The sequence below is a fragment of the Saccoglossus kowalevskii genome, chromosome 2, assembly GCF_978046115.1.
Source record: "Saccoglossus kowalevskii chromosome 2, keSacKowa6.1, whole genome shotgun sequence".
Classification (NCBI taxonomy): Eukaryota; Metazoa; Hemichordata; class Enteropneusta; family Harrimaniidae; genus Saccoglossus; species Saccoglossus kowalevskii.
The window spans coordinates 3,065,646-3,090,708 of NC_140642.1; the positions used below are offsets into that span (position 1 = coordinate 3,065,646).

Below are 25,063 nucleotides of genomic sequence, written 5' to 3' on the forward strand. Positions count from 1 at the left end.
TGCTTTTTTTTTATAAGATGATTCAATAACAACATGTATACAACATTTATTGAATAATGCTTGCAAGTACATGTCACAAAAGGTAATTTGAATCTACAAAACATCCTTGTTTCCCCATTCTACCCAATCTGATACATGAAATTTAAAAAGTGTAAGGCAAGTGTAAAAAAAAAAACATTTATACAAATAACATAAACATAAATTGTTTATCTTGCAAAATTTTCTTTACCAGATGAATGTTGCCAATTCAAATTAACCAGTGACTGTCCAGGCGTCAGTACTTCTAGTAATTGTCTGCTCATGACATCATCAATCCCATAAACCATAGCATCAATCAGATAATCAGCTGTCACGTCAGTACCGTCAGGAAAAACAGATGGATGCCTCTACAATAAATAACACCCAAGTATGAAATCTAAGAATTTACAAAGTTTGTCTCTGCTTAATAAGTAAATGACATTATCATATTTTCTAGCGTCACATAAACGTATTTAAATAACAAATGTTCAAACTATGATTAAAATGAGATGATCTAGTATTAATACAATTTTAGGGTTGGACCATTTGATTTTTGAGGGGGGGAGGTCAGCTCAGTGAAAGGCAAATTTTTTTTTATTTTTTTTTATGTGTTTGGAAATTTTTTTTTTATCAGTAGGTTTGCTTGCAAATTTTTTTTTTAGGAGTTCATCATATCCAACATCTTTTTTCATTATCTTCAACGGAGGTAGAAAAGACTTGATATTTTACGTTTTTCGACAAAGTGGCCTCCATTTCGACAAATTTGATCAAATCTCAAGACAAAACAGTCGGCCATTTTGGTCCAAATTTTAGGAAAAAAATATGACGTGCACGTGTAACCCAATATACATGATCATCATATAAAGTTTGATTGAAATCGCCCTATTCAACTTCAGGAAACAGTTCCAGACACGTTACAGACTGAATTTAAGATATTAAACAAAATGGCCGCCATTTCGACAAATTTGATCAAATCTCTAAACAAAACATGGTGTTGTATTGTCTTGAAGTATAGTACCTATGTAAAAACTTTCAAGTGAATCAGGCAATATCTTTCAGAGGAATCAGCACAAAAAATGAAAAAAAAATGAAATGGCCGTGAGTCGGCCATTTTGGACCGAATCTTGAAAAAAAGTGACGTGCACCAATAACCCAATATGCATGATCACCATACAAAGTTTGATTGAAATCGCCCTGTTCACGTTTAAATATCAGAATTTAGCAAATTTGGGGGACAAAATGGCTGCCAGTCAGCCATATTTAATTGAATCGTAACGAAAATTGGTATATGTAGGTCATCATAGATTATCTGTATACCAAGTTTGAACGAGATCGGTCAAAGGCTGTCCGATAAATGGATCCAGAAGGACGGACGGAACCCAAATTAATAATCACCGTTTTCGGACTTCGTCCGAACTGGGACTAAAAAGGTTCGTCGGCAGTTCGAAAAAAAAAAAGAAAAAAAAAAGAGAAAGTGTGCATCGTCCCCACATCCTGTTACAAAGCAACAAAAGATCACTGACATTGTAACAAAAAGGGCTAAAATGCAGGCGACTGCTACATGTACTAAAGTGGCTGATGACAGTGGAATGGTTGGTGCGAGTGAGGTGGGTGGTGAATGTGGGTTGGGTGGTGAGATGAGATAGTAGGTGCGAGTGAGATGGGTGGTGAAAGTGAGGTGGGTGGTGAGAATGAGATAGAAGGTGTGAGTGAGATGAGTGGTGAAAGTGAGGTGGGTGGTGAGAGTCGGATTGTAGGTCAGAACGAGATTGCTCTGTAAGAGTGTGATGTAAAACATTTGCTGACAAAAAAAATTCTCATTTATTTTAATATTTATTTTATTACATTTTATTTATTTTTGACTCCCGTGTGCGAAGCACACAATGGGAGTCTTTGCAGTTACCCTGTCTGTATGTGTGATCTGATATGTGTCATGGATTTGTTTTCGCGCATCTGTTGACCGACTTAATTGATTATTAGCGAATTGCTGTGTTATGTCTGTCATCGTTTAGGCCTATTTGAAGTTTTGGACGGAACTTGGCTCATTGATTTGGAACTAATTACCAGATAACCGCCGCTATTCAGACTACTCATTCTGACAGTTTATATTCATAGTTATTAATGTAGTGAACGATTAATCAAAAGATGTGACGTATTCAGTACTTAGTGTGATTGGCTTTATGATTGAAGGTTACACCCTAGAGTCTTTTTACTGTTTTGTAATTGGTTAGAGATTTGAAAGTGAATAAAGAGAGTTTGAGTTGGTCTTGGCAAGTACTCCTCGAAAGACGCAGTCCTGGGCAGTCTAGAGCAGTCCTGGAGAGACTTGGGGCGAGCCTTGACGCAGTCTAAAAGAGTCTTGGGTCAGCCTTGCGATAGTCTTGGGGATTTTTCCCCAGGGCGCTGTGTCTTATAGAGTGCTCGATTGACCGACTAAGACGAGAGCTGAAACGTATTTCGTTGTGTGTGTCTTATTTGACTGTAAAGTATAAGTGGCTTTCCTGATCCCATACCTCAAGGGGACGAGATATAGAGACGAGATGAGATTCCCCCCTGACAAGTGTGGAGAACCCCAGAGAGAAGGATTTCCCCCTGATATCTCAAGAACCGTATGTTGGTTTTTAATGAAACTTAGTGAATAGGTGCTCTGGGCTAATACGCAGATTTGATTAGGTTTTGATTAGTTATTTTTTGGCTTTTCCACTGATATCTCAGGTACTAATCATCACATTTCAATGAAACTTGCATAGATACATAGGACGATGCACAGACAAATATGAGAAATATTAATTACCTAATTTGCTTAATTAATCAATTTTTAGCTTTTGATATTTCAAGTACTATTACTTCATTACTTTTCAATGAATCTTGGTACATAGATGTTCTAGGACAATACACAGACCTGATTAGTTTTGGGTTAAAATCAGATATTAATTACTTAATTTGTATATTAAATCATAATTTTTGGTTATAATCACATTTCAATGAAACTTCGTACATAGATGGTCTGTGACAGTACTTATCTTAATTTAATGAATCTTGGTAAATACATGTATATACTCTAACACAATGTGATGATTAAGTTAGTGTTAGTTTTAGGTTTATATACATCTATAATAATTATATAATATCTATAATAATATAAATCTATAATAACTTACTTTTCAGTATTCAACTAATTTAGTTATGATTAATCATCACATTATAATGAAACTTTGTACATGTGCACCCTGGAACAATATACAGACCTAAATCTATACATAATTTCTCAATTTGTATAATAATTCATTTGGTTCATTGAGGTAATCCACAGACATGATTAGTTTAATGCATATTGATTATCTATGATTAGCCCATTTTTGATAATGTATTAAACAAAAATCAGATTTAAATTGAATTCATCGCAGAGGTGCTCTGGAACTAATTAGAATAAAAACCATGGATGAAAAATCAAATGTATTTTCTGTATGTATTATAAATTGTGATAATGTGAATCACATTTTTTCATGTTGTGCATCTCAAATAGCAGACATAAATTAGTTGCCAAGCTTCTTGTTTGAAAAGCAAATCTTAAATTTTGATTAATTTTAATGTGTCTCCAATACTCTCAGCACTCAAGAGTTCTTTCTAAGCTTCCTTTGATATTTATTTTATTTTTTACTTGTTTAATAAGACATGGTTCCATACAATCATGAATGTATCTTGTCTATTATTGTGGTCACATAACATAGCGTGGAATGCTATAATTGCACTGGCATTTTATTTTCCCTGTTTTGCCTGTAGTCAATTTTCTGCAAAATAAATTCCAGTGAAAATGCAGATTTCTCTATACGTTGCATTGAGTCTTAATACAACATAGTGAAAATTAGATCCACACAATGCCAGAAAGCTGTTTTCAGCGAAAATAAATTCCAGAGAAAGTATTTTACAGTAGTCAGCAATATTGCAAGCAACTTTTCTAACAATGTTTCTGTTTTAGTCTGTAAATGTATTTAAACTAAAACAGCTAAATTGTTAGAGATATTGCATGCAATACCGTATTTGCTCTATTAGTATCGCATGCTCTTATGTAAATAACAGAGGTGTTTCTATGGTCAAAATACATCATATTTTAATAAATCAGTATACAATCAATGCAATTGTTGCCGTACATGTGCTTCTATTGGAGATGCTCTTCTAATAGAGCATATATGGTATACAATCTAAATGCAACCAGAGTGAAATTGTTTTTGAAATTAATATTGAAATGCAAATATTAATTTTCCCTCTGCTATTTATTAATCCACAAACCAGAATTATTGACATCCATTTATATATGACCTAGTTTCTTCTTGTACTCTGTGTCCTTATCTTGGCAGGAAGAATTGCCATATTTTTCCCTAAGTCATATAGTGACAAATATTTTTTTTTTACACTGGTGAAGCAGCAATTTTTTTTTTTGAAGAACCCTTCACTTTGCAAATTTTTTTTTTTCGTTTCTGACCTCCCCTCCCCTCCCCTCCCCTCAAAAATCAAATGGTCCAACCCTTATTTGTTTCTATTGGAGATGGGCTTCTAATGGAAGATGTATTTTCCATGTGAGAACAAAATTACATGTCCATGTTTTCTTTCTGTCTTAAATGCCCCAGTGAAATGTTCAGTGGTAAACAATTTTGTCTGATTGACAAAATTCATGAATATTAGTTTTGCAAAATTAAGCAGTACCGGTATATAGTATTTTTGCAAGATAATGTATGCCTATTCAAAAGCAAATTTATTTCAACAAAAATCCCCAAATTTAACTGAATTGTTAAAATCTCATCGTGGTTATTTTATATACCCCCACCCCACCCACATATTAGATTCAGAGAAGGGTCTCAACGTGATACATTATCTTGCCATAGCCCTTTTTCAACCAATATGGTACTTTTGGGGAATTCATTATTGTTTAAACGAGTGTAGAATTAGAGATGTCAAAGTGAACAGAAAAGATGAAGGATTGACTGAGTAGGTTATGAATATACAATAGCCTAGGAGTTCCGAATCAAAGAAGACAGTCCAGCCTACCCCAGCGTACCATGTATAGGGCCACAGCGGCTTCTGCATTCTGAAGCCAAGATTGACCAATCACAAGGAGATTAGGTGATGATGCAACAGCAGATGATCCAATCACAAATAATCCATGTCCATCAGTCTGATGCCCAGTTAAATTAAATGATTTATAAGATCTAGAAAATATTAAATATTAAAATTAAAATATACACTTGAATATTGTGTTATAATTGCAGTAAATATCAGGTATCTGCCTAACTTACTCCATGTAAGCAGTTGTTGGCAAATTATACCAAGTCTTGGTGTAATGCTACACTAATTTATTTCTGTTTTTGACTACACTCAACCTTTGATACTTTGTATCACAAATGTTGCTTTCTTACCTTCCATTACTGTTATTATAGAGCACCACCATCATCCTGTCCAATGGCACAAACTTGTATGCACTGCTTAACTCAATAAATTCACTATGACCATCAACACTCACTTCATTGATTCTGACTAGCGTCTGTAGTAATGAAATCGTCTCAGTAATGGTATCATTATTCTGTATACATTCTACATTCAGAGCACGTGGTGAGGCAGGACCAAGACCAAACTGAGCAGAGTTCAGTGGTTCACAGCATTCACAGCGGCTTATACTATAATCTACTGGCTGAAATAATGGATTTTCATTTATCTGGTGTTGACCTGGTAGTAACATCTCTATAAGGTCCAAATCTGGTGGGTCATTGGTACCATATACGATAGCATCAATCAGACGAAATGAGTTGACTGGAGTATCATCTGGATACCTGTTAGGAGGTGCCAGATGAAGAGCAATGGCATCTGGTCCATTTTGGATAAATCCTTGTTTATTGAAAGATATTCTTATCTCGGCATCCAGTGTGTTATTGACATCTCCCGAAATAATAAAAAATCCATTTTCATCGGTAGAATATCCTGTGCAATCGATTGTAAGATAAGACTTGTCATTCTTACCATTATACAAAACAATCAGAATACCATCTAACGACTGATGACCATCTCCACCATCAAACAACTCAATGAACTCAAAGTAGTGTATTCTTGATCTAGACTGAGCAATGTTAATCTCATTTAACAATATTCGAGGCAATGTACAATTATTATCAGCACCTGGGGTAATCGTTGTGATGGTGAAGGAACTAGTTATTCGAGGTCTCCAACCATGGCAACGACTTAAAGAATTTGAACCTTCTACAAAGTCAGGATTTTCCATGATGACATCCTGACCTGGAGTGAGAATGTAAATCAATGAACGGTCACGATGGTATTGCTCATTTGATGAATAAACAACGGCATCCACAAGGTTCTCATTAGTAACACGAGTACCTATTTGCATACTGCCAAGATCGGTGTAATATAAAGCGACCGCATTGAGGCCAACTCTGTGGATAATGCTTGGTGGTAACTCAATATCTGGCACCCAAGGAGCCGGTCTGGTACCAATAACAATATAACCATTATCATCTGTAGTATGTCCAGTCAAATCTAAGCTGTAGTATACATTACCAGAGAAGCCATCTATCAATGTTAATATCAATCTGTCTAATATGATATTACCTGATCCACCATCATACAGTTCGATATATTGACTTTCGGCATCAATGTCAATTTCATTTATGACTATATGAGGTGATAATGGATCCAATGTGACATGTGTGGGTAAACCATTGCATATATTACCTAAACCAGGTGTTGCAGCACTTAATATAAACTGGGAAAGTTTTAATGGGTCATTACCAAGGCAACGACTAAAACTCTCATGCAGATGAGATACACTTTTATTAAGAGCATCCTGACCAGGCGCGAAAATATCTGTCAAAGTCTGGTCTTCGTAATAATAATAATCATTACTGAAATAGACTACAGCATCAACTAGACTGAGATTGATGGCCGTCGTGCTAATGTTAAAATTGGAGGTGTTACCAAAGTAAAGTGCTACAGCATTACCACCATTTTTTAAATCAATTTCCCCAAAATTTGAATGGCTACCAGCTGGTCCAATTACGTAAAACCCTTTCTGAGCAATGACATCTTCAGTTGCAAAGGTGATAACATTATAAGCCATGTCGCCATGGTAAAGTACAATTGTAAAGTTTTTTAAAGGCACTGATTGGCTGGCAGTATTATAAAGTTCAATGAACTGTGCATCTATTGCGTCCATTTTCAACTCATTTATCAGTACAGTGGCATCACACATGGCAACAATGAACACCAACAATATCATATACTGAAGATCCATTTCACATGGTACGAGATTCAACAATCTGAAAAATCAAAAACCAAAGAAAATACACATTAATAACAACCAGCTTCTCGGCTGAGATAGCTCCGCTTTTAGTAATGCACATTTCAATTAAAGAATTGAAGATATCACGAAATTAACAAGTCTGAGAGAGGTCCACATGTAGTACCTATATATGTAATATCAAAGCAATTAGACTTGTGGTTATTAACAAGAAATTGAAAATATCACTTTTTACCGAATAATGACAATAATATTCAGGTACATATACACCAAGTATCAAAGCAATAAGAATTGTAGTTTTCAAGTTGAAAAGTTAAAAGTTGACACGGACGACTACAGACAATCACTCGTTATGATAATCTCTGCTTGACAAAGTCAACAGCGGAACTAAAAAGAGAATATTGTTGAATCCTATCTTAAAGACAAGATTTAATAGCCTGGTTCAAACATAACTTTTGTATCCATGGAATGTCTGATTTTGTTTTCAACTTTTATATATTTGTTTATATCATTCTATTGTTCTCAGTGGGAAAAAATATTTGTATAGTACCCTGCTATTTCAATTTTCAACCAGTAATAAACAGATTTGAATACCACATCAACTTTTGTTAATCATTGTTCAATGAATAATTACGTGTATTTGGTCCCAAAATTAATGAATCAAAATGTCAAAATGTTGCACAAACATTTTAATGAAAACCATTATTGTATTCAAACTGATATAAATCACAAAAAAATTTTACATTCTCATTTCAGTAAACAGTTTTAATCTGTTCAACATTTGATACTTTCTAATTTTGTCATTAATTTTTGACAAATGAACAGAATTTCCTATTGGCTACACAATTACAGCAAGTCTCAGAAATATTGGGGCAGCCAATTTGCAAACTCGCTAGCATATTGGCTAACTGCTTTGGTTTTGTCTAAACTGTTGGCTTTCGAATATCGCTGTCGCCGCCTGTTGGTCACGCCCACTCTGGAATAATCTATGTAACAGTAGAGGACGGCAAGTCTTACAGTTGGATAGCGATTTCACATTCAAATATACCAGGAAAAGTGTTCTATGTTCTTCGTGTAATTCGGTGTTCTGATACAAGGGATTGCCCAAAAAACGATGAATGAGGTAGATTTTTTTTTAACCATTGGCTTAATGTTACCCCTATTTTCTCCCTGATTTTTAGGAAATTTTTTCAACTTTTCTCTTTATTTAGTTCCATCCAGTGTTCACGACGGCCACTCAATATAGTAAATATCTCTAGATTAGCCTTAATCACATTCATCTTATAGCTTGTACGCCAGCTGACTGTGGCCATTCTCAGGCTGACCAGGGAAACTACTTTTTACGTTATCACGCCTTGCGTAACAAAAGAAACTCATTCAGGGGAATCCAGATATAACATTTTATGTCCCCTTATGCAGTATGGACTCGCTCAGAGAGGAGGCAACCATAAGTCGGCGCCAGCGAGATTCGAAAACCAACTCTTCAGTCAAAACCCAAGCAGTCAGCCAATTCGCTAGCGAGTTTGCAAATTGGCTGCCCCAATACTCCTGAGAATTGCTGTAAGTGTTATGTTAATTTCGACTTTGGGAAAAACAGCAATCCGTGCTTTGACATTTCCTGTGTTGTAAGCCATTCAAAATAAATAGAAAGATCATCAGGTCACCTAACTTCACAGAACGTCCATAGTACATAACTTGAAATATCTTGTATATTATACATTTTTTGCATATTTTCATGACATTATATAAATTTGATCTCCCTCCCCATCATAATTCCAACTATTGTATCCATAATTAAGATAATTGATTGCTTTCTCACATCTGCTTACATTCCATAATATTTTGTTATGTCTAAAATGCCATCCGCCACGGTATCCAGGATATCCGCCACGGTATCCAGGATATCCGCCACGGTATCCAGGATATCCGCCACGGTATCCAGGATATCCGCCACGGTATCCAGGATATCCGCCACGGTATCCAGGATATCCGCCACGGTATCCAGGATATCCGCCACGGTATCCAGGATATCCGCCACGGTATCCAGGATATCCGCCACGGTATCCAGGATATCCGCCGCGGTATCCAGGATATCCGCCGCGGTATCCAGGATATCCGCCGCGGTATCCAGGATATCCGCCGCGGTATCCAGGATATCCGCCGCGGTATCCAGGATATCCGCCGCGGTATCCAGGATATCCGCCGCGGTATCCAGGATATCCGCCGCGGTATCCAGGATATCCGCCGCGGTATCCAGGATATCCGCCGCGGTATTCATGACATCCGCCACGGTATCCAGGATATCCGCCACGGTATCCAGGATATCCGCCATGGTATTCATGATATCCGCCACGGTATTCATGATATCCGCCATGGTATTCATGATATCCGCCACGGTATTCATGATATCCGCCACGGTATGCATGATCAACTTCTTTACAAATGTTATTTCAGACATGTACAAATAATACAACATGCAAACTGAAACAGATGACTAATGAAATGAAACACTAACAAAATACTACATTAATAATTCTAATAATAGACAGCATTTCACACCATAAATAGCAGCAACTGATGCAGTAAGTCATTGCAGTTGACACAAATATATATTTGGCCCTAAAAAAGGAATTGATGAGTAAAATGTGATTCAGTAGAGAACAGCATTTGTTTTAGAACGATGGACACACATGCTTCAAATGTTTCATATACAATAAATATAAATACAAGTAGTTACTGTGCTTCTCTATAGGGTAAAATAGTGTAAGCCAGTGGCTAACATTGCGTAGTAGTTACTGTGCTTCTCTATAGGGTAAAATAGTGTAAGCCAGTGGCTAACATTGCATAGTAGTTACTGTGCTTCTCTATAGGGTGAAATAGTGTAAGCCAGTGGCTAACATTGCATAGTAGTTACTGTGCTTCTCTATAGGGTAAAATAGTGTAAGCCAGTGGCTAACATTGCATAGTAGTTACTGTGCTTCTCTATAGGGTAAAATAGTGTAAGCCAGTGGCTAACATTGCATAGTAGTTACTGTGCTTCTCTATAGGATAAAATAGTGTAAGCCAGTGGCTAACATTGCATAGTAGTTACTGTGCTTCTCTATAGGGTAAAATAGTGTAAGCCAGTGGCTAACATTGCATAGTAGTTACTGTGCTTCTCTATAGGGTAAAATAGTGTAAGCCAGTGGCTAATATTGCATAGTAGTTACTGTGCTTCTCTATAGGGTAAAATAGTGTAAGCCAGTGGCTAATATTGCATAGTAGTTACTGTGCTTCTCTATAGGATAAAATAGTGTAAGCCAGTGGCTAACATTGCATAGTAGTTACTGTGCTTCTCTATAGGGTAAAATAGTGTAAGCCAGTGGCTAATATTGCATAGTAGTTACTGTGCTTCTCTATAGGGTGAAATAGTGTAAGCCAGTGGCTAACATTGCATAGTAGTTACTGTGCTTCTCTATAGGGTGAAATAGTGTAAGCCAGTGGCTAACATTGCATAGTAGTTACTGTGCTTCTCTATAGGGTGAAATAGTGTAAGCCAGTGGCTAACATTGCATAGTAGTTACTGTGCTTCTCTATAGGGTAAAATAGTGTAAGCCAGTGGCTAACATTGCATAGTAGTTACTGTGCTTCTCTATAGGGTAAAATAGTGTAAGCCAGTGGCTAACATTGCATAGTAGTTACTGTGCTTCTCTATAGGGTAAAATAGTGTAAGCCAATGGCTAACATTGCATAGTAGTTACTGTGCTTCTCTATAGGATAAAATAATGTAAGCCAGTGGCTAACATTGCATAGTAGTTACTGTGCTTCTCTATAGGGTAAAATAGTGTAAGCCAGTGGCTAACATTGCATAGTAGTTACTGTGCTTCTCTATAGGATAAAATAATGTAAGCCAGTGGCTAACATTGCATAGTAGTTACTGTGCTTCTCTATAGGGTAAAATAGTATAAGCCAGTGGCTAACATTGCATAGTAGTTACTGTGCTTCTCTATAGGGTAAAATAGTGTAAGCCAGTGGCTAACATTGCATAGTAGTTACTGTGCTTCTCTATAGGGTAAAATAGTGTAAGCCAGTGGCTAACATTGCATAGTAGTTACTGTGCTTCTCTATAGGGTAAAATAGTGTAAGCCAGTGGCTAACATTGCATAGTAGTTACTGTGCTTCTCTATAGGATAAAATAGTGTAAGCCAGTGGCTAACATTGCATAGTAGTTACTGTGCTTCTCTATAGGGTAAAATAGTGTAAGCCAGTGGCTAATATTGCATAGTAGTTACTGTGCTTCTCTATAGGGTAAAATAGTGTAAGCCAGTGGCTAATATTGCATAGTAGTTACTGTGCTTCTCTATAGGATAAAATAGTGTAAGCCAGTGGCTAACATTGCATAGTAGTTACTGTGCTTCTCTATAGGGTAAAATAGTGTAAGCCAGTGGCTAATATTGCATAGTAGTTACTGTGCTTCTCTATAGGGTAAAATAGTGTAAGCCAGTGGCTAACATTGCATAGTAGTTACTGTGCTTCTCTATAGGGTGAAATAGTGTAAGCCAGTGGCTAACATTGCATAGTAGTTACTGTGCTTCTCTATAGGGTGAAATAGTGTAAGCCAGTGGCTAACATTGCATAGTAGTTACTGTGCTTCTCTATAGGGTAAAATAGTGTAAGCCAGTGGCTAACATTGCATAGTAGTTACTGTGCTTCTCTATAGGGTGAAATAGTGTAAGCCAGTGGCTAACATTGCATAGTAGTTACTGTGCTTCTCTATAGGGTGAAATAGTGTAAGCCAGTGGCTAACATTGCATAGTAGTTACTGTGCTTCTCTATAGGGTAAAATAGTGTAAGCCAGTGGCTAACATTGCATAGTAGTTACTGTGCTTCTCTATAGGATAAAATAATGTAAGCCAGTGGCTAACATTGCATAGTAGTTACTGTGCTTCTCTATAGGGTAAAATAGTATAAGCCAGTGGCTAACATTGCATAGTAGTTACTGTGCTTCTCTATAGGGTAAAATAGTGTAAGCCAGTGGCTAACATTGCATAGTAGTTACTGTGCTTCTCTATAGGATAAAATAGTGTAAACCAGTGGCTAACATTGCATAGTAGTTACTGTGCTTCTCTATAGGGTAAAATAGTGTAAGCCAGTGGCTAATATTGCATAGTAGTTACTGTGCTTCTCTATAGGATAAAATAGTGTAAGCCAGTGGCTAATATTGCATAGTAGTTACTGTGCTTCTCTATAGGGTAAAATAGTGTAAGCCAGTGGCTAACATTGCATAGTAGTTACTGTGCTTCTCTATAGGGTAAAATAGTGTAAGCCAGTGGCTAACATTGCATAGTAGTTACTGTGCTTCTCTATAGGGTAAAATAGTGTAAGCCAGTGGCTAACATTGCATAGTAGTTACTGTGCTTCTCTATAGGGTGAAATAGTGTAAGCCAGTGGCTAACATTGCATAGTAGTTACTGTGCTTCTCTATAGGGTAAAATAGTGTAAGCCAGTGGCTAACATTGCATAGTAGTTACTGTGCTTCTCTATAGGGTAAAATAGTGTAAGCCAGTGGCTAACATTGCATAGTAGTTACTGTGCTTCTCTATAGGGTAAAATAGTGTAAGCCAGTGGCTAACATTGCATAGTAGTTACTGTGCTTCTCTATAGGGTAAAATAGTGTAAGCCAGTGGCTAACATTGCATAGTAGTTACTGTGCTTCTCTATAGGATAAAATAGTGTAAACCAGTGGCTAACATTGCATAGTAGTTACTGTGCTTCTCTATAGGGTAAAATAGTGTAAGCCAGTGGCTAATATTGCATAGTAGTTACTGTGCTTCTTTATAGGATAAAATAGTGTAAGCCAGTGGCTAATATTGCATAGTAGTTACTGTGCTTCTCTATAGGGTAAAATAGTGTAAGCCAGTGGCTAACATTGCATAGTAGTTACTGTGCTTCTCTATAGGGTGAAATAGTGTAAGCCAGTGGCTAACATTGCATAGTAGTTACTGTGCTTCTCTATAGGGTAAAATAGTGTAAGCCAGTGGCTAACATTGCATAGTAGTTACTGTGCTTCTCTATAGGGTGAAATAGTGTAAGCCAGTGGCTAATATTGCATAGTAGTTACTGTGCTACTCTATAGGGTAAAATAGTGTAAGCCAGTGGCTAACATTGCATAGTAGTTACTGTGCTTCTCTATAGGGTAAAATAGTGTAAGCCAGTGGCTAACATTGCATAGTAGTTACTGTGCTTCTCTATAGGGTAAAATAGTGTAAGCCAATGGCTAACATTGCATAGTAGTTACTGTGCTTCTCTATAGGATGAAATAGTATAAGCCAGTGGCTAACATTGCATAGTAGTTACTGTGCTTCTCTATAGGGTAAAATAGTGTAAGCCAGTGGCTAACATTGCATAGTAGTTACTGTGCTTCTCTATAGGGTAAAATAGTGTAAGCCAGTGGCTAACATTGCATAGTAGTTACTGTGCTTCTCTATAGGGTAAAATAGTATAAGCCAGTGGCTAACATTGCATAGTAGTTACTGTGCTTCTCTATAGGGTAAAATAGTATAAGCCAGTGGCTAACATTGCATAGTAGTTACTGTGCTTCTCTATAGGGTAAAATAGTATAAGCCAGTGGCTAACATTGCATAGTAGTTACTGTGCTTCTCTATAGGATAAAATAGTGTAAGCCAGTGGCTAACATTGCATAGTAGTTACTGTGCTTCTCTATAGGGTAAAATAGTATAAGCCAGTGGCTAACATTGCATAGTAGTTACTGTGCTTCTCTATAGGGTAAAATAGTGTAAGCATTGGCTAACAGCACATTGTTTGTAAACTAGATTTTATGTTTAAGCAGAAAAATGCATTAATATTTAATGTCTTTTCAAAAGACAGTGACATATTAATAACTATGTTTAAAATTGTATTTAATTAAAATGCGACTTATGTCTCGTGGTGATGATGTAAAGTTTACAAACGTTAACCACTTTCTCAGAATAATTCCTGTTTAAAAGTTCATTTACTTCATTGGGGTTGTAAAGAACTATTTTGTGTACCAAAAACTAAAGAAATTAACGAGTGTCAAATGATGAAGTGTTAACATGCAGAATTAGTGGATGAAGACAGTTGGTGACAGCAATCAATCAGTGAATAGATCTACTACTGTGAATGACTATTTGAAGATGGATACATCATCACTGGAAACCACAATCTTCACTGGACCAATAATTTTCTTTAATCTTTGTTTTTATACAATGTATATGTAAATATTTTTTCAGAAAAAAAGTGGAAATAAATTATTCCACAGTACCAGGAAAGTTGTTTCAAATTGTCATGGGAACATCTCTAACAACGGAATTATGTATGTGTACATGTATATTAAAACTGTTGTATTGTCTTTCTTATTTTTCACATAAAACCTGGAGTGCCTGATGCATGTCTAACCATAACCATTATAAGGTTAAATATATTAGAAATGATATTATTGAAATAAGAGTTGTTTCACAGCACTTCCATGTGGGTGGCTGACATGTGAACCGTGATGCACGACATGCAAGATCAGTTACAACACGACTCACATGAAGCGATATATATCACTACTAGTGAAGATGAAAATAATCTCCTGAAAAAATTTATGATGGAGTGGAAGAACAATTGACAGTGAAAATAAAAGTTTTTTCTACAATTATGTTTTAATTTGTTATACCCGAATTTGGTTATAATGATTCTTATCTCAATAGCACAGAGAGTAAATCACATTTCTTTTTAAAATTTACTGAAACATTGTTCACTGGACCAAATAAAATTAGTAAATTGTATGATCCAGAATAAAAAAAAAAATTCTGAAAGAATGGTCTGTCTAATACCCAGCACCTTTCATATAATGGTTTACACCCCACCTACATGTAAAACAAACGACTTACGTTTCCTGTGAGTCAGTTTTAATTATCTACAGTTTAAACTATAGTTCTTTCCATTTCAAGATGACACTTCTTGCAATTAGATTGTGGAATCCAGTATGCCATGCTTTTGCTTTTGCATAATTCTAAATGATATAGCGGCTGACAAAGTACATTTCACAACATATTATTGAGAGGAATATCCCCTACTTGACTTAGTTTTTTTGTCTTTCTAAACATCAAGTTTATTTTGATTGACATTCACAGAGAATTTGATGGCTGGTTCAAATTTATCCACTTTTACAGTGATCAATGTTGCGTTTGTGTTGAGTTACGAGTAATTACAAGTCTGATTTACATTTTTCTTACCATGTTTTTTCCTAGTCAAGCGGTATTAAATATAAGTGCGTTGGGAATTAGCATAATTATATTGCGCGAGTGAAAGAGGCTGGTGAGACTGTGTCACAACGTATTCCATGTATTTCCAACACGCTAGGTCGCCGCCTTTGATGGAGTTTATTTTGTTTTTTCAGTCTCCCAATCTATCAATGGCAGAGTTTGTTTCATCACGTCTCACAACTGAAAGTCCAAGCTGACTTTATTTTGGCTGTAAAATACGTGCAAGACACTTGTTTCGCTGCTTACAGATTTCTGATTATCTGTAATTAGCGAAACAAGCCATTTACTAATTAAACTATTGTTATTTTCGGCAAATATTTTGTAAATATTGTGCGTATAAAACCTATTTTCTCTGATTACAGTTTATTTTTTATTATGTATGTCATCCCATTTCGTTTCGTTTCGTTTCTTCGATTACAATAAGCCGTGTAAACGTAACCAACCAAACACCTGAACTAACTGAACAGGTATAACACTGTCAAAACGGTTCTAGGCTTGACCTAACGCATGTAAAAGTTGAAACGTGCGGCGATGGTGAGCACGCACGACTTTCCATGAAGTATGTTTTAGTGGCCCCTTTATGAGGTCATTTGACCGTTCATAGACTAGTAGACAGACCGACACTACACTTCAGTTAGTGACTTTCACGCAATAATAATGGTCAGTTTTGTACACTGACAGGACAATATTCGTGACATGTCACGCGAGAACGGAATCTCAGCGTTGCACCACACATATTACGCTGCCTGGAGCACACTTTACATTCCAATACAAGCACGTTAATTAAGTCTACATTACTTACCATAAGACTCAATGCAAGTCAAATGTATCGTTATAAATGCTGTGGCCAGGTCCAGGTTCTAAAGTAAAGACTACGAACATGAATTCAATACCATTTGCGTGCGTGTATGAAGTACGTATATGCGTAACAAAAATATGTTGTTCTTCTCTCTGTATTTTAGAAGCGTATCATAATTACTCCGAGAACCAATTAGCCATCCATCCATCCACGGCGTTGCCAAATTAGAAATTCGAGAAAGTCTCTTTTTGAATTCGGGTAACAAGTATTCTTAGTCGCCTAAGGGGTCACATATACCGGAAACAATGGTGAGGGCGTTTATTGTCATGCCATGGTCTCATGCACGCGGGTCTCACGAGTCTCACACAACCACTTTACAGTCAGCTGGCGCACAAGTGATAATATAATGTATAATAAATGCGATATTTACTATATGGTGGCCGCCAAATATCAAATTTATTTTATTATCACTTGTGCTCTCCTCAAGACAAAATAAAAAAGAGAGGCATTTCTAAAATATCAGTATTATATGATAGTGTAACTCAGTGAGTAAAAGTTGTAGCAGCCAAAGTTTGGATTTCAAAACTTCTCATGTTTCAGTCTATAGGAAGATAATCTAAATTAGTTATTCAAGTGTTATAGTACAACAAACAGGTCAGGATAAGATGAGATCATCTGGCCCTGCCCGGAGCAGCACTTCGGCGATGATCCTCTTCAGTTTGAGATTGCTTTTGTCACGGTCACGAGAACAAAGAAAATATTTTTCATGTTTTTCCAACAAAATAAAAGTATATTAATTAGTTGTTACTGTTTTGGTGCCCAGTAAATTTCACTTTTTGTTAGAATGGTCTTTGTATCGTAATACCAGATATGGTTTGCCGTCCCCTTTCTCAAACATATCCAAAACCAACAAATGTGCAACGCAAATCACGCAAATCAGCTGGTCTTATCAGTCTTATTTGTAGCAAGGATTTATACTGCAGATATGTTAATTACTGAATTTTACAACCGATGTCCGAGTACACGTGAAATGGCACCCTCACACAGAAGGGAGAAAACAAAATGAGACTTGTTGATTGAAAACACATTTCTACATATTTTGAGCCACATATTTGAACAATTAGCGTGTTTTTGTCACCGTGGTGTATGGAATTTGTTGTCAGACTATCATTGTGTTTTGCATTATTTGACAGTGCTTCTAACCGATATATGTATAGTGTAGATACGAGAGTCGATTCCAAGAAAACAAAATTGCTCAAAAAAAGTATATGTAGTCTGAGAGCGGATAGACACGGTAATAGTTATTTATTAAGACACAGCTACATGAATATTGAAACTCGACAGCACTGTTTCGTACTCAGCACTCATATATATATATACAGAGATTAATATTCAGTAAATGGAGCAACCGGATCTAAACACACCAAATGCTATTAATTTGACTAGATTTACCCACCATCTGGCATCAATGATTGTTATATTTATTACAGAATATTAACAATACCAATATGCTCGGCTGCGACAAAAACCGCAACCGTAACTACACACAGCGATAATCTCCATAATCAGCGATAATCAGTTGGACTGCTGGGAGGGATTTTCAGCGTATTTCGTACCCATCAACTTTGGGTAAATAGGATTCATACAGTCACGACGATTCATAATTGATGGGAAATTTTGGAGGAAAAACGATTCCGTATAGCCATAAAACTGACTGAAACAAGTATTGAAGTTAGATATATCTTGGACAGTACCTTCCATAGTCGCACTATAGAAGTACGGTGTGCGCAATGTTCCACTTTGTCTACAGATAGGGGGTACTTAATTTGAAAGTTTACAAGTAACAGGACGCTCTTTTAAACCATCAAAGTCGCTCCCATCCCCGTCCTTTAAAACTAATACCAAATCATTTACTGTATACTTTTCAACTTTCCCGGGGATTACTAAGACTGTCAGTTACGCATTGCCCCCCCCAACACATACACACCCTATGTCATTCGCCTCTCCAAAGATTATAATTTTAGTGACAATAGTAATATAACACAGTGAGATCGTAAGCCGATACAGAATGCACGCTGGGAGAACACTGTTGAAAACCAAACACAGATATCGTGACGTCGAATTGATAACAAATACGCAGACGACAACTTTCGACATGTTTCGAATAGACACGTTATATTTGCCGGTATCAATACAGCGTTATTGTTGTCAAAATGGGCGTCTTGTTTATTGCATATTATGAAAGAAACACACTAATTGAATTTACGTAAAACGCGTGCGATCAATAAAATACTACGTTGGCATTGTCTAGCGTTATTTCGATCGTTAGTGTTGTAACATGAAAATAGTATGTGTCAAACACGTTTAGAAAAGCAACAATTATTTTTTATTTTTCGTCCGACCTCGACGGTGTTCACGGTTTGGTTTTCTACCAAAAAAATCATTTTCTACAATGGGTCAGTTATTTCTTTGGGTGGCTTTTTAATAGTTAAGTTAAAAGATATCTAATGAAAACTATTTGTTGCAATCAAATCTATGAGTTAATAACTAGCATATGTTATGTCTACACCAAGTACATCACAATCCACGCATTTTTAGAAGAACAGTTAATGATGAAACGTTCGACGTAAATTAAAACACCTGCTATTATTTGAGCCTACCGATTGGACGATAGCCAGATACATATTTACATATGACTGAATGTCGAAATTGGCGCTATTTTTTTTCCAGTAATAGCCAATTAAAAACGTCGCTCGTGACGTAATTAGATAACAACCTGACAACAGCCAATTGAATGCAGGGCATCCCAACGAGCGTGGGATACTGCTTGGTATAAATATTTCGTGACAGCAAACAGGGCCGCTCAGTATCGCTATGAGATTATCGATGTAACTCAAAGGTAGGACCAGCAAATCCGGTTTCGTTTCTAATGGACTTTATCACAGCCCAGTGTAGAGCAATTTAATTGTGAGTGTCCTTTTGACCGGACACTGACACCCGCATTGTAACTGTCGCATTCCTCTATTCTCTATGTAATGTTCTTTGCCCCGTAGGTTATAAACATATTAATAATGTTACCTTCGACGAGTCAGGCTTGTGTGCAGTTCCAACCGTCAGCAGTGATGGTTGGAAAAACTGCGAGGCAGCCATTAGGTGACGTCATGGTGAACAACAAGTTGAGACAGGTGAGCGCTGATATGTATTTACTGTTGAAATTTAGCCGAGTCACAATGGCCACGTAGTAGCCCCATTCCTTCTTTCCATTGTTTGCTTGCTTTGAGAAATTTGCCTAGTGTGTGTTCAACATTTAATTGATCCTAAATGAAAGTACACTGAATCGTGATGCCCGGGTTACTTCGTGTTTAGGTTTGTTATGGTGCTCATCTTTTTAAATAACATGCTCGTATGACGAGCATTTCAAACTGGTCTGCTCGTCAATGACTGTTCAGTACTCGAAATGAACGTCTACAACTCTGGTCTTGTGGGTTTTTTTTTTATAGGTCAGTTTATATCTACTAAATAGTTGTGGAGTGTAACGAAGTGGGGCCTTGCCTCTTTCCGATCACTTAGTGCCCCATATTCCGTGATCACTTTATACTTGCAGGATATAGCATTTAGTTTATTTTTTCTGTGCCTTTTTCACATTCGCGGTAAACCGGCTTTCACCCTTTTATACACAGACCATTTTTATTGAGAAAAACTCCAAAAAATAAACTAGATATTCTAAGCAAGTCTATGGTCGCACTCAACCGGACACGTTATCGTGCAATGGATCTCAATACAGCAATGTATTTTTGAATACCTTTCCGAGTCGCTGTACTAACTTGTCACTGACTATTCCTCCTCAAATGGTCATCTGCTACAGTATACTTGGTTATGTCCAGTGAATCCACAATTTTTGCTAAAAAAACACGAACGACTATGTACGCTCGGGACTAAGTTCTTTAATCCACACCAAGCAGAAAACTGCAAATTGCATCTACACGCAACAAAAAAAAAATCATTTTGACCCATTATTGCTTCCAATATAGATAAAAACCCTATCTGCCATTATGCATGTTGTCGCCAGCCTGGCACCATTCACATCCATACGAATCCACTCGGCCGTTCTTTGCTACAACCGATCACTCGTTCGAATTTGGTATGAAACTAGCATATTCATCATAAACTTCCAAGACACTTATCCAATCGTACCAATTTGTTAAATTTTTAGTGCTGCGTTCGCTTGATCATTGCTTTCGGTTAAAAACTTCCTAATATGTGCTGTAATAAAGATCTCTGAAGTATTTGCGATGTTATATCGTGTCCCCTGGTTATACAATTTAGTTTCATAGAAAAATTACAATACTGTATAAATACGTGTCCGGCCGTGACTACCTAGCAACCAAAATGCAAATTATATTTCGTTCAGGCATTCTTTTATCCTTTGAAAACAAATCTGTATGGGTATGTAATGTTTAAAAATTCAGTTACTCCGTACTACAGTAAAACTGATTCAACGAATTATGGAATGATGGTTATCAGCACGCGTTTTATCAAGGCTTGTACACATATTACCAAATTGTAATAAAGTGGCAATACATATTCCAGTACTTGATTATTTTGTTTTTCAGATTCAAGAAGGAAAAGTCCTGTCCAAATTTAAATCCCGTTCCAGAATCCCATTGAGAAAGTATGTTGCAGAAAACAAACCCCATATTGGGGCAAAGAAACTACCTAATGGACGAACAAAAATGGCAAAACGCCTTAAGAAATCGCTGTCGTCTTTATCCCCAATTAAGGGCAAGTATTTTATTGTTTACCATATGGAGGGTGGCGTACGAAAGGTGCAAGTTTAGTGTTAAAGTTTTAACAGACTCGTGATTGGATTCCTTTTTTGTAATCGAAAGTTTTGTCCTTGCAGAAAAGAACGAAGTGCAACTGGAGTCCCTTGTTAAGCTGAGCGATTTAGTAGACGAATGTTGCAATGCAGCGCCATCAATATCTACAAATGACCCATTTCAGTTTCCAGAATATCTCGATGACATTTACAAGTATTTACAGGTAATGATAGCCAGTTAATATACGAACTGCAGTACAACTGAATATATATATATTGGTGCAACAGATGCGCCAGCACGAACCATTGTGACTGAAATAGTTATGCAAATTTAACTAGCTTGGCCGATAATTTGTTCTCTGTAGCATATGGAAAAAAAATCTTGTCCACTGAACTGTTATTGGAAAAACAAAGAAGCCTCGTGTAATGGCGTTAACAGGACCGTTCTACTAGATTGGTTAATTCAAGTACAGGCAAGTATCTTCTCCCATGAACATCATAAATCGACGCTTGGCAAAATGAACCTTGCTGAATATACATGAATATCAGCATAATGCTATTCCCAGCACTACATATTAGTGATTTAATTTTTACCATTATGTGAATAACATTCTAAGCTACACTAGGTTAGACAACTCATTGCATTCACGAAAGTTCAAGACGGGGTATTTGCAACTACCAACATTCGCGATTTCCAAAATTATTTGTTTGCAGTGTCACTTAGAACTACTGGACGAGACGCTGTTTTTGACGATGAATTTGATAGACAAGTTTTTGACAGTTTCATCAATACCTCTGGATAAGCTTCAACTACTCGGCATCACGTGTCTACTTATTGCATCAAAAATAGAAGAACGGTATCCTACTGAGGTAAGAAAACGTACTAAACTTAATACGAGTGTCGTGAAACAACTGCCTAAATTTGTCGTGTACCTTTCACGAATCTAAATATAAATGTAAAAAATACTACCCTTAAATTGACTTTCATTTCTACATATTCTAATTACCTTTGTAGGTGAACAATCTGTGTTTTCTGACCGCACATTCGTATTCAAGGAGGGATGTTCTTCGCATGGAAGCTATAGTTTTACGAAAAGTGGAATTTGAACTTAATTTTGTATCCCCTGTTCATTTCTACGATTTATTGACAGCGATCACATCAGAAACAGATGACCAGGTAAGAAAATGACCAACGTCAGTTCTTCTACAATTTACAACTGATTAATTTAGATAGTTTAATAAACTTTGCTAAATAAGATTAAAAAAAAATTGTATACGGAAATAGAGTCCCGCCGCAGGTCTAAAACCCGCCCAAATGCATACATTTTTGGAAACTCTAATTTCAAGAGCATTATCAAATCGTATTAACAATGGCCACAATTTTAAATGTATTAAATTTAAACTCCATGGGTGGTTCAAATTTGCATACTAATTGTAGCAAATTTCCCCATTCGTTGCCCAAAAGCTACATTTCTCGCTATTCTGACAGGTTCAACCATTAGGACGATACTTGATGGATCTGAGTATCTGCAACAATGACATTTTGAACTATCCACCATCACTACGTGCTGCATCGGCGCTATACTTCTCGAGGCAAATTATCTACGAGAATGGCGAGCAGCCGTGTTGGACAGACTCTCTGACCGCTTTCATTGGATTGAATGAAGTAGATATGATTCAATGTGTCGATATATATGCACAGTTGTTATTAAAGGCACCAAAGGCCAAACAACAGGCAAGTAACAACATTCAAGTTGTGTAAATTCAGATCGGTTAAAATAAGTTTCATCGAACGTATGCTTCAATAGTTCTATTGGCAAGAGTTTGTAGTAAATAAAATGCGCAAGTGTTAACTGCGGGCGCTACTCTATCCCACCTACCCCATAAAAACACCATTTTGCTACACAATTTTAGAGAAGCTGCTTGTGCTACATGCAACTAGTACCAATCATTAATTTGCTATGCATTTTGTATTTCAGGCTGCTCGCACCAAATACAGCAGTAAATCCCGCTTCAATAGTCTTAGTCTTCATCCAATTCTCACCGAATCAAGAATATTGGCAGCGTTCAAAACGAATCTTTCCCATTCATAAGTAATATTTACAATATTGTATTCGTTTTTTTTTATTTTTCGTTTTAGTATATTTATTTTCAATGAGGTCGAGTCGAAATTAAAATCTGTCTGTTCGCAATTAAATATTTGGACGAACCTGTAAAGATCGACAAAGACTTCCAGTGACATTTTTGATGTTTGTATCATATGTATATTTTGTAAAAATACAAGCACTAGCTAACAAATTAATATAAAATTTACTAAAATTAGAATGATTAATTCGCTCAATTGTAAATATTAACGATAGCATGATTCTGTAAATATGTTCTACCGATGTAAGTTTTTAACACTGATTGCTGGCACTTGTTTATATTTGTATAGCACCAAACTGTAAAAACAAACCAGAGCTATATCTTTATTTTATCGAATACAATATCTGAATAAAGTTAAATAATTAAAAAAAAATGTTGCTGCAGAGTTTCCAGTATTTATTTCTTTAAATCCCCGCGTAAATTACACGACCGGTCCAACCAAGTGAATTTACCCTAGTTAATATCACGTACCTTTGACGTCAATGTCTCTGTGCTAATTTCGTGATGGACTCGACTGATTGAAGTAGTTTGTATGGCATTATTACGTTTGGTCAGTCACCAACTCTAAAACACTGTCATGAGCAAGTATGATTCATCTATTTTAGCTTATTTTAATGACGTTCTGTATTGGGAGAATACAACATTTTATTTTCAATTTGAGTACCATGCTTGAATCTTTTGCTGAATACGCAAACAAATGCACGGTAAATCCAATTCTCATGGGCATGAAATTATTGGAATATATTGAAGTTTGATCTTTAACGTTTAGTTTTGTAGATAACTTGCGCAAACTAGCCTATTTATAATGTATGAATTATTTACATAAATACAATCTTTCCAGATCAATGTACCATTTTATGACGTTGCAGTGAATTAGAGTAACAGTTTACATCAATGGCGTCTCTTCCATGCATAAATCTGTTTTTTCCAATAAAATATTATGAGAGAGGATAAATGGCCAACGCTATTTATACACTCGCATTTCATTTTCTGGGTGATCCCCCCCCCCCCCCCCCAGAATATTTTTCAGATAAACTAGAACAATTTATATGAAATATTAAAACATTTTTTCCCCGTAGTCTATTTTAAGCCAAAGAATTGACTGCAACAACTATTAAAATTAATAGTTTGCTGAAATATCTACTACGTGACTTTTAAATTGTAAACTTACTTTGTTGCGTTTATTATGGTGGTACAACGCTGCTGTGGAATTCTGTATTGCTGAAATTTCTTGAGTTCTCGGGCTGTAAAGACTGGGCAGTGTTGCAATTTTATTCAATTTTCAAGTTCCACATCTGGAAAGAGTAGATTATCTCTGTATGGAAATTAATAATCCCAGTACAATTTTCCAATAATGATAAATCATAGCATTACGAAGATATATATAATGTATTGACGACAAATTAAAACCGAAAGAAATTGCAAATGTAAAAATATTCCATCAAATCAAAAACAAATCTGGTAATAACATTTCGGTGTTGTGACATTTGTTTGAAACTATATACAATGAAATGTTACATAAGAGAATCTGAAGTTTTTAATTAATTCAGAAATATGGAAAGGTATTCCCGTTTGGAATGTTCACGGCTAGCGACAATTTACTCCTTTGATACCGTCCAATCACTTGAAAAATTAAAGCTTGGTAAATGGTGACGCTACCTGTGATTCCCATATTGACTGTCCCGGACAGTTTACTTGTCAGTGTCTGA

General features: G+C 36.3%; 2 protein-coding genes across 2 annotated transcripts in view; one reads left to right on the forward strand and one right to left on the reverse strand.

Annotated features, from left to right (window-relative positions):
- LOC100367085 (uncharacterized) overlaps positions 1-16,489 on the reverse strand; it is a 47,467-nt gene extending 30,978 nt beyond the window's left edge. The window contains 4 exon segments of the mRNA XM_085496176.1: positions 230-386; positions 5,075-5,225; positions 5,433-7,340; positions 16,394-16,489. Coding sequence (XP_085352302.1) covers positions 230-386; positions 5,075-5,225; positions 5,433-7,315 — 2,191 coding nt within the window. The 5' untranslated portion in view covers positions 7,316-7,340; positions 16,394-16,489.
- A 2,685-nt stretch (positions 16,490-19,174) lies between these two features.
- LOC102803773 (uncharacterized) lies at positions 19,175-23,727 on the forward strand. The gene is made up of 9 exons (XM_006821794.3): positions 19,175-19,289; positions 19,444-19,575; positions 21,004-21,172; positions 21,294-21,433; positions 21,575-21,682; positions 21,924-22,079; positions 22,225-22,386; positions 22,699-22,944; positions 23,189-23,727. The coding sequence occupies exons 2-9, from the start codon at positions 19,462-19,464 to the stop codon at positions 23,300-23,302; spliced, it is 1,209 nt and encodes a 402-aa protein (XP_006821857.1). The 5' UTR covers positions 19,175-19,289; positions 19,444-19,461; the 3' UTR covers positions 23,303-23,727.
- The last annotated feature ends 1,336 nt before the right edge of the window (positions 23,728-25,063 follow it).

Excerpts from the sequence above, each read along its gene's own strand:
- LOC102803773 (XM_006821794.3), top strand. The coding sequence starts at position 19,462 with ATGTTACCTTCGACGAGTCAGGCTTGTGTGCAGTTCCAACCGTCAGCA. Across the intron at positions 21,434-21,574 it reads ACATTTACAAGTATTTACAG|CATATGGAAAAAAAATCTTG; the intron begins GTAATGATAGCC and ends TGTTCTCTGTAG. Across the intron at positions 22,080-22,224 it reads AAGAACGGTATCCTACTGAG|GTGAACAATCTGTGTTTTCT; the intron begins GTAAGAAAACGT and ends TTACCTTTGTAG.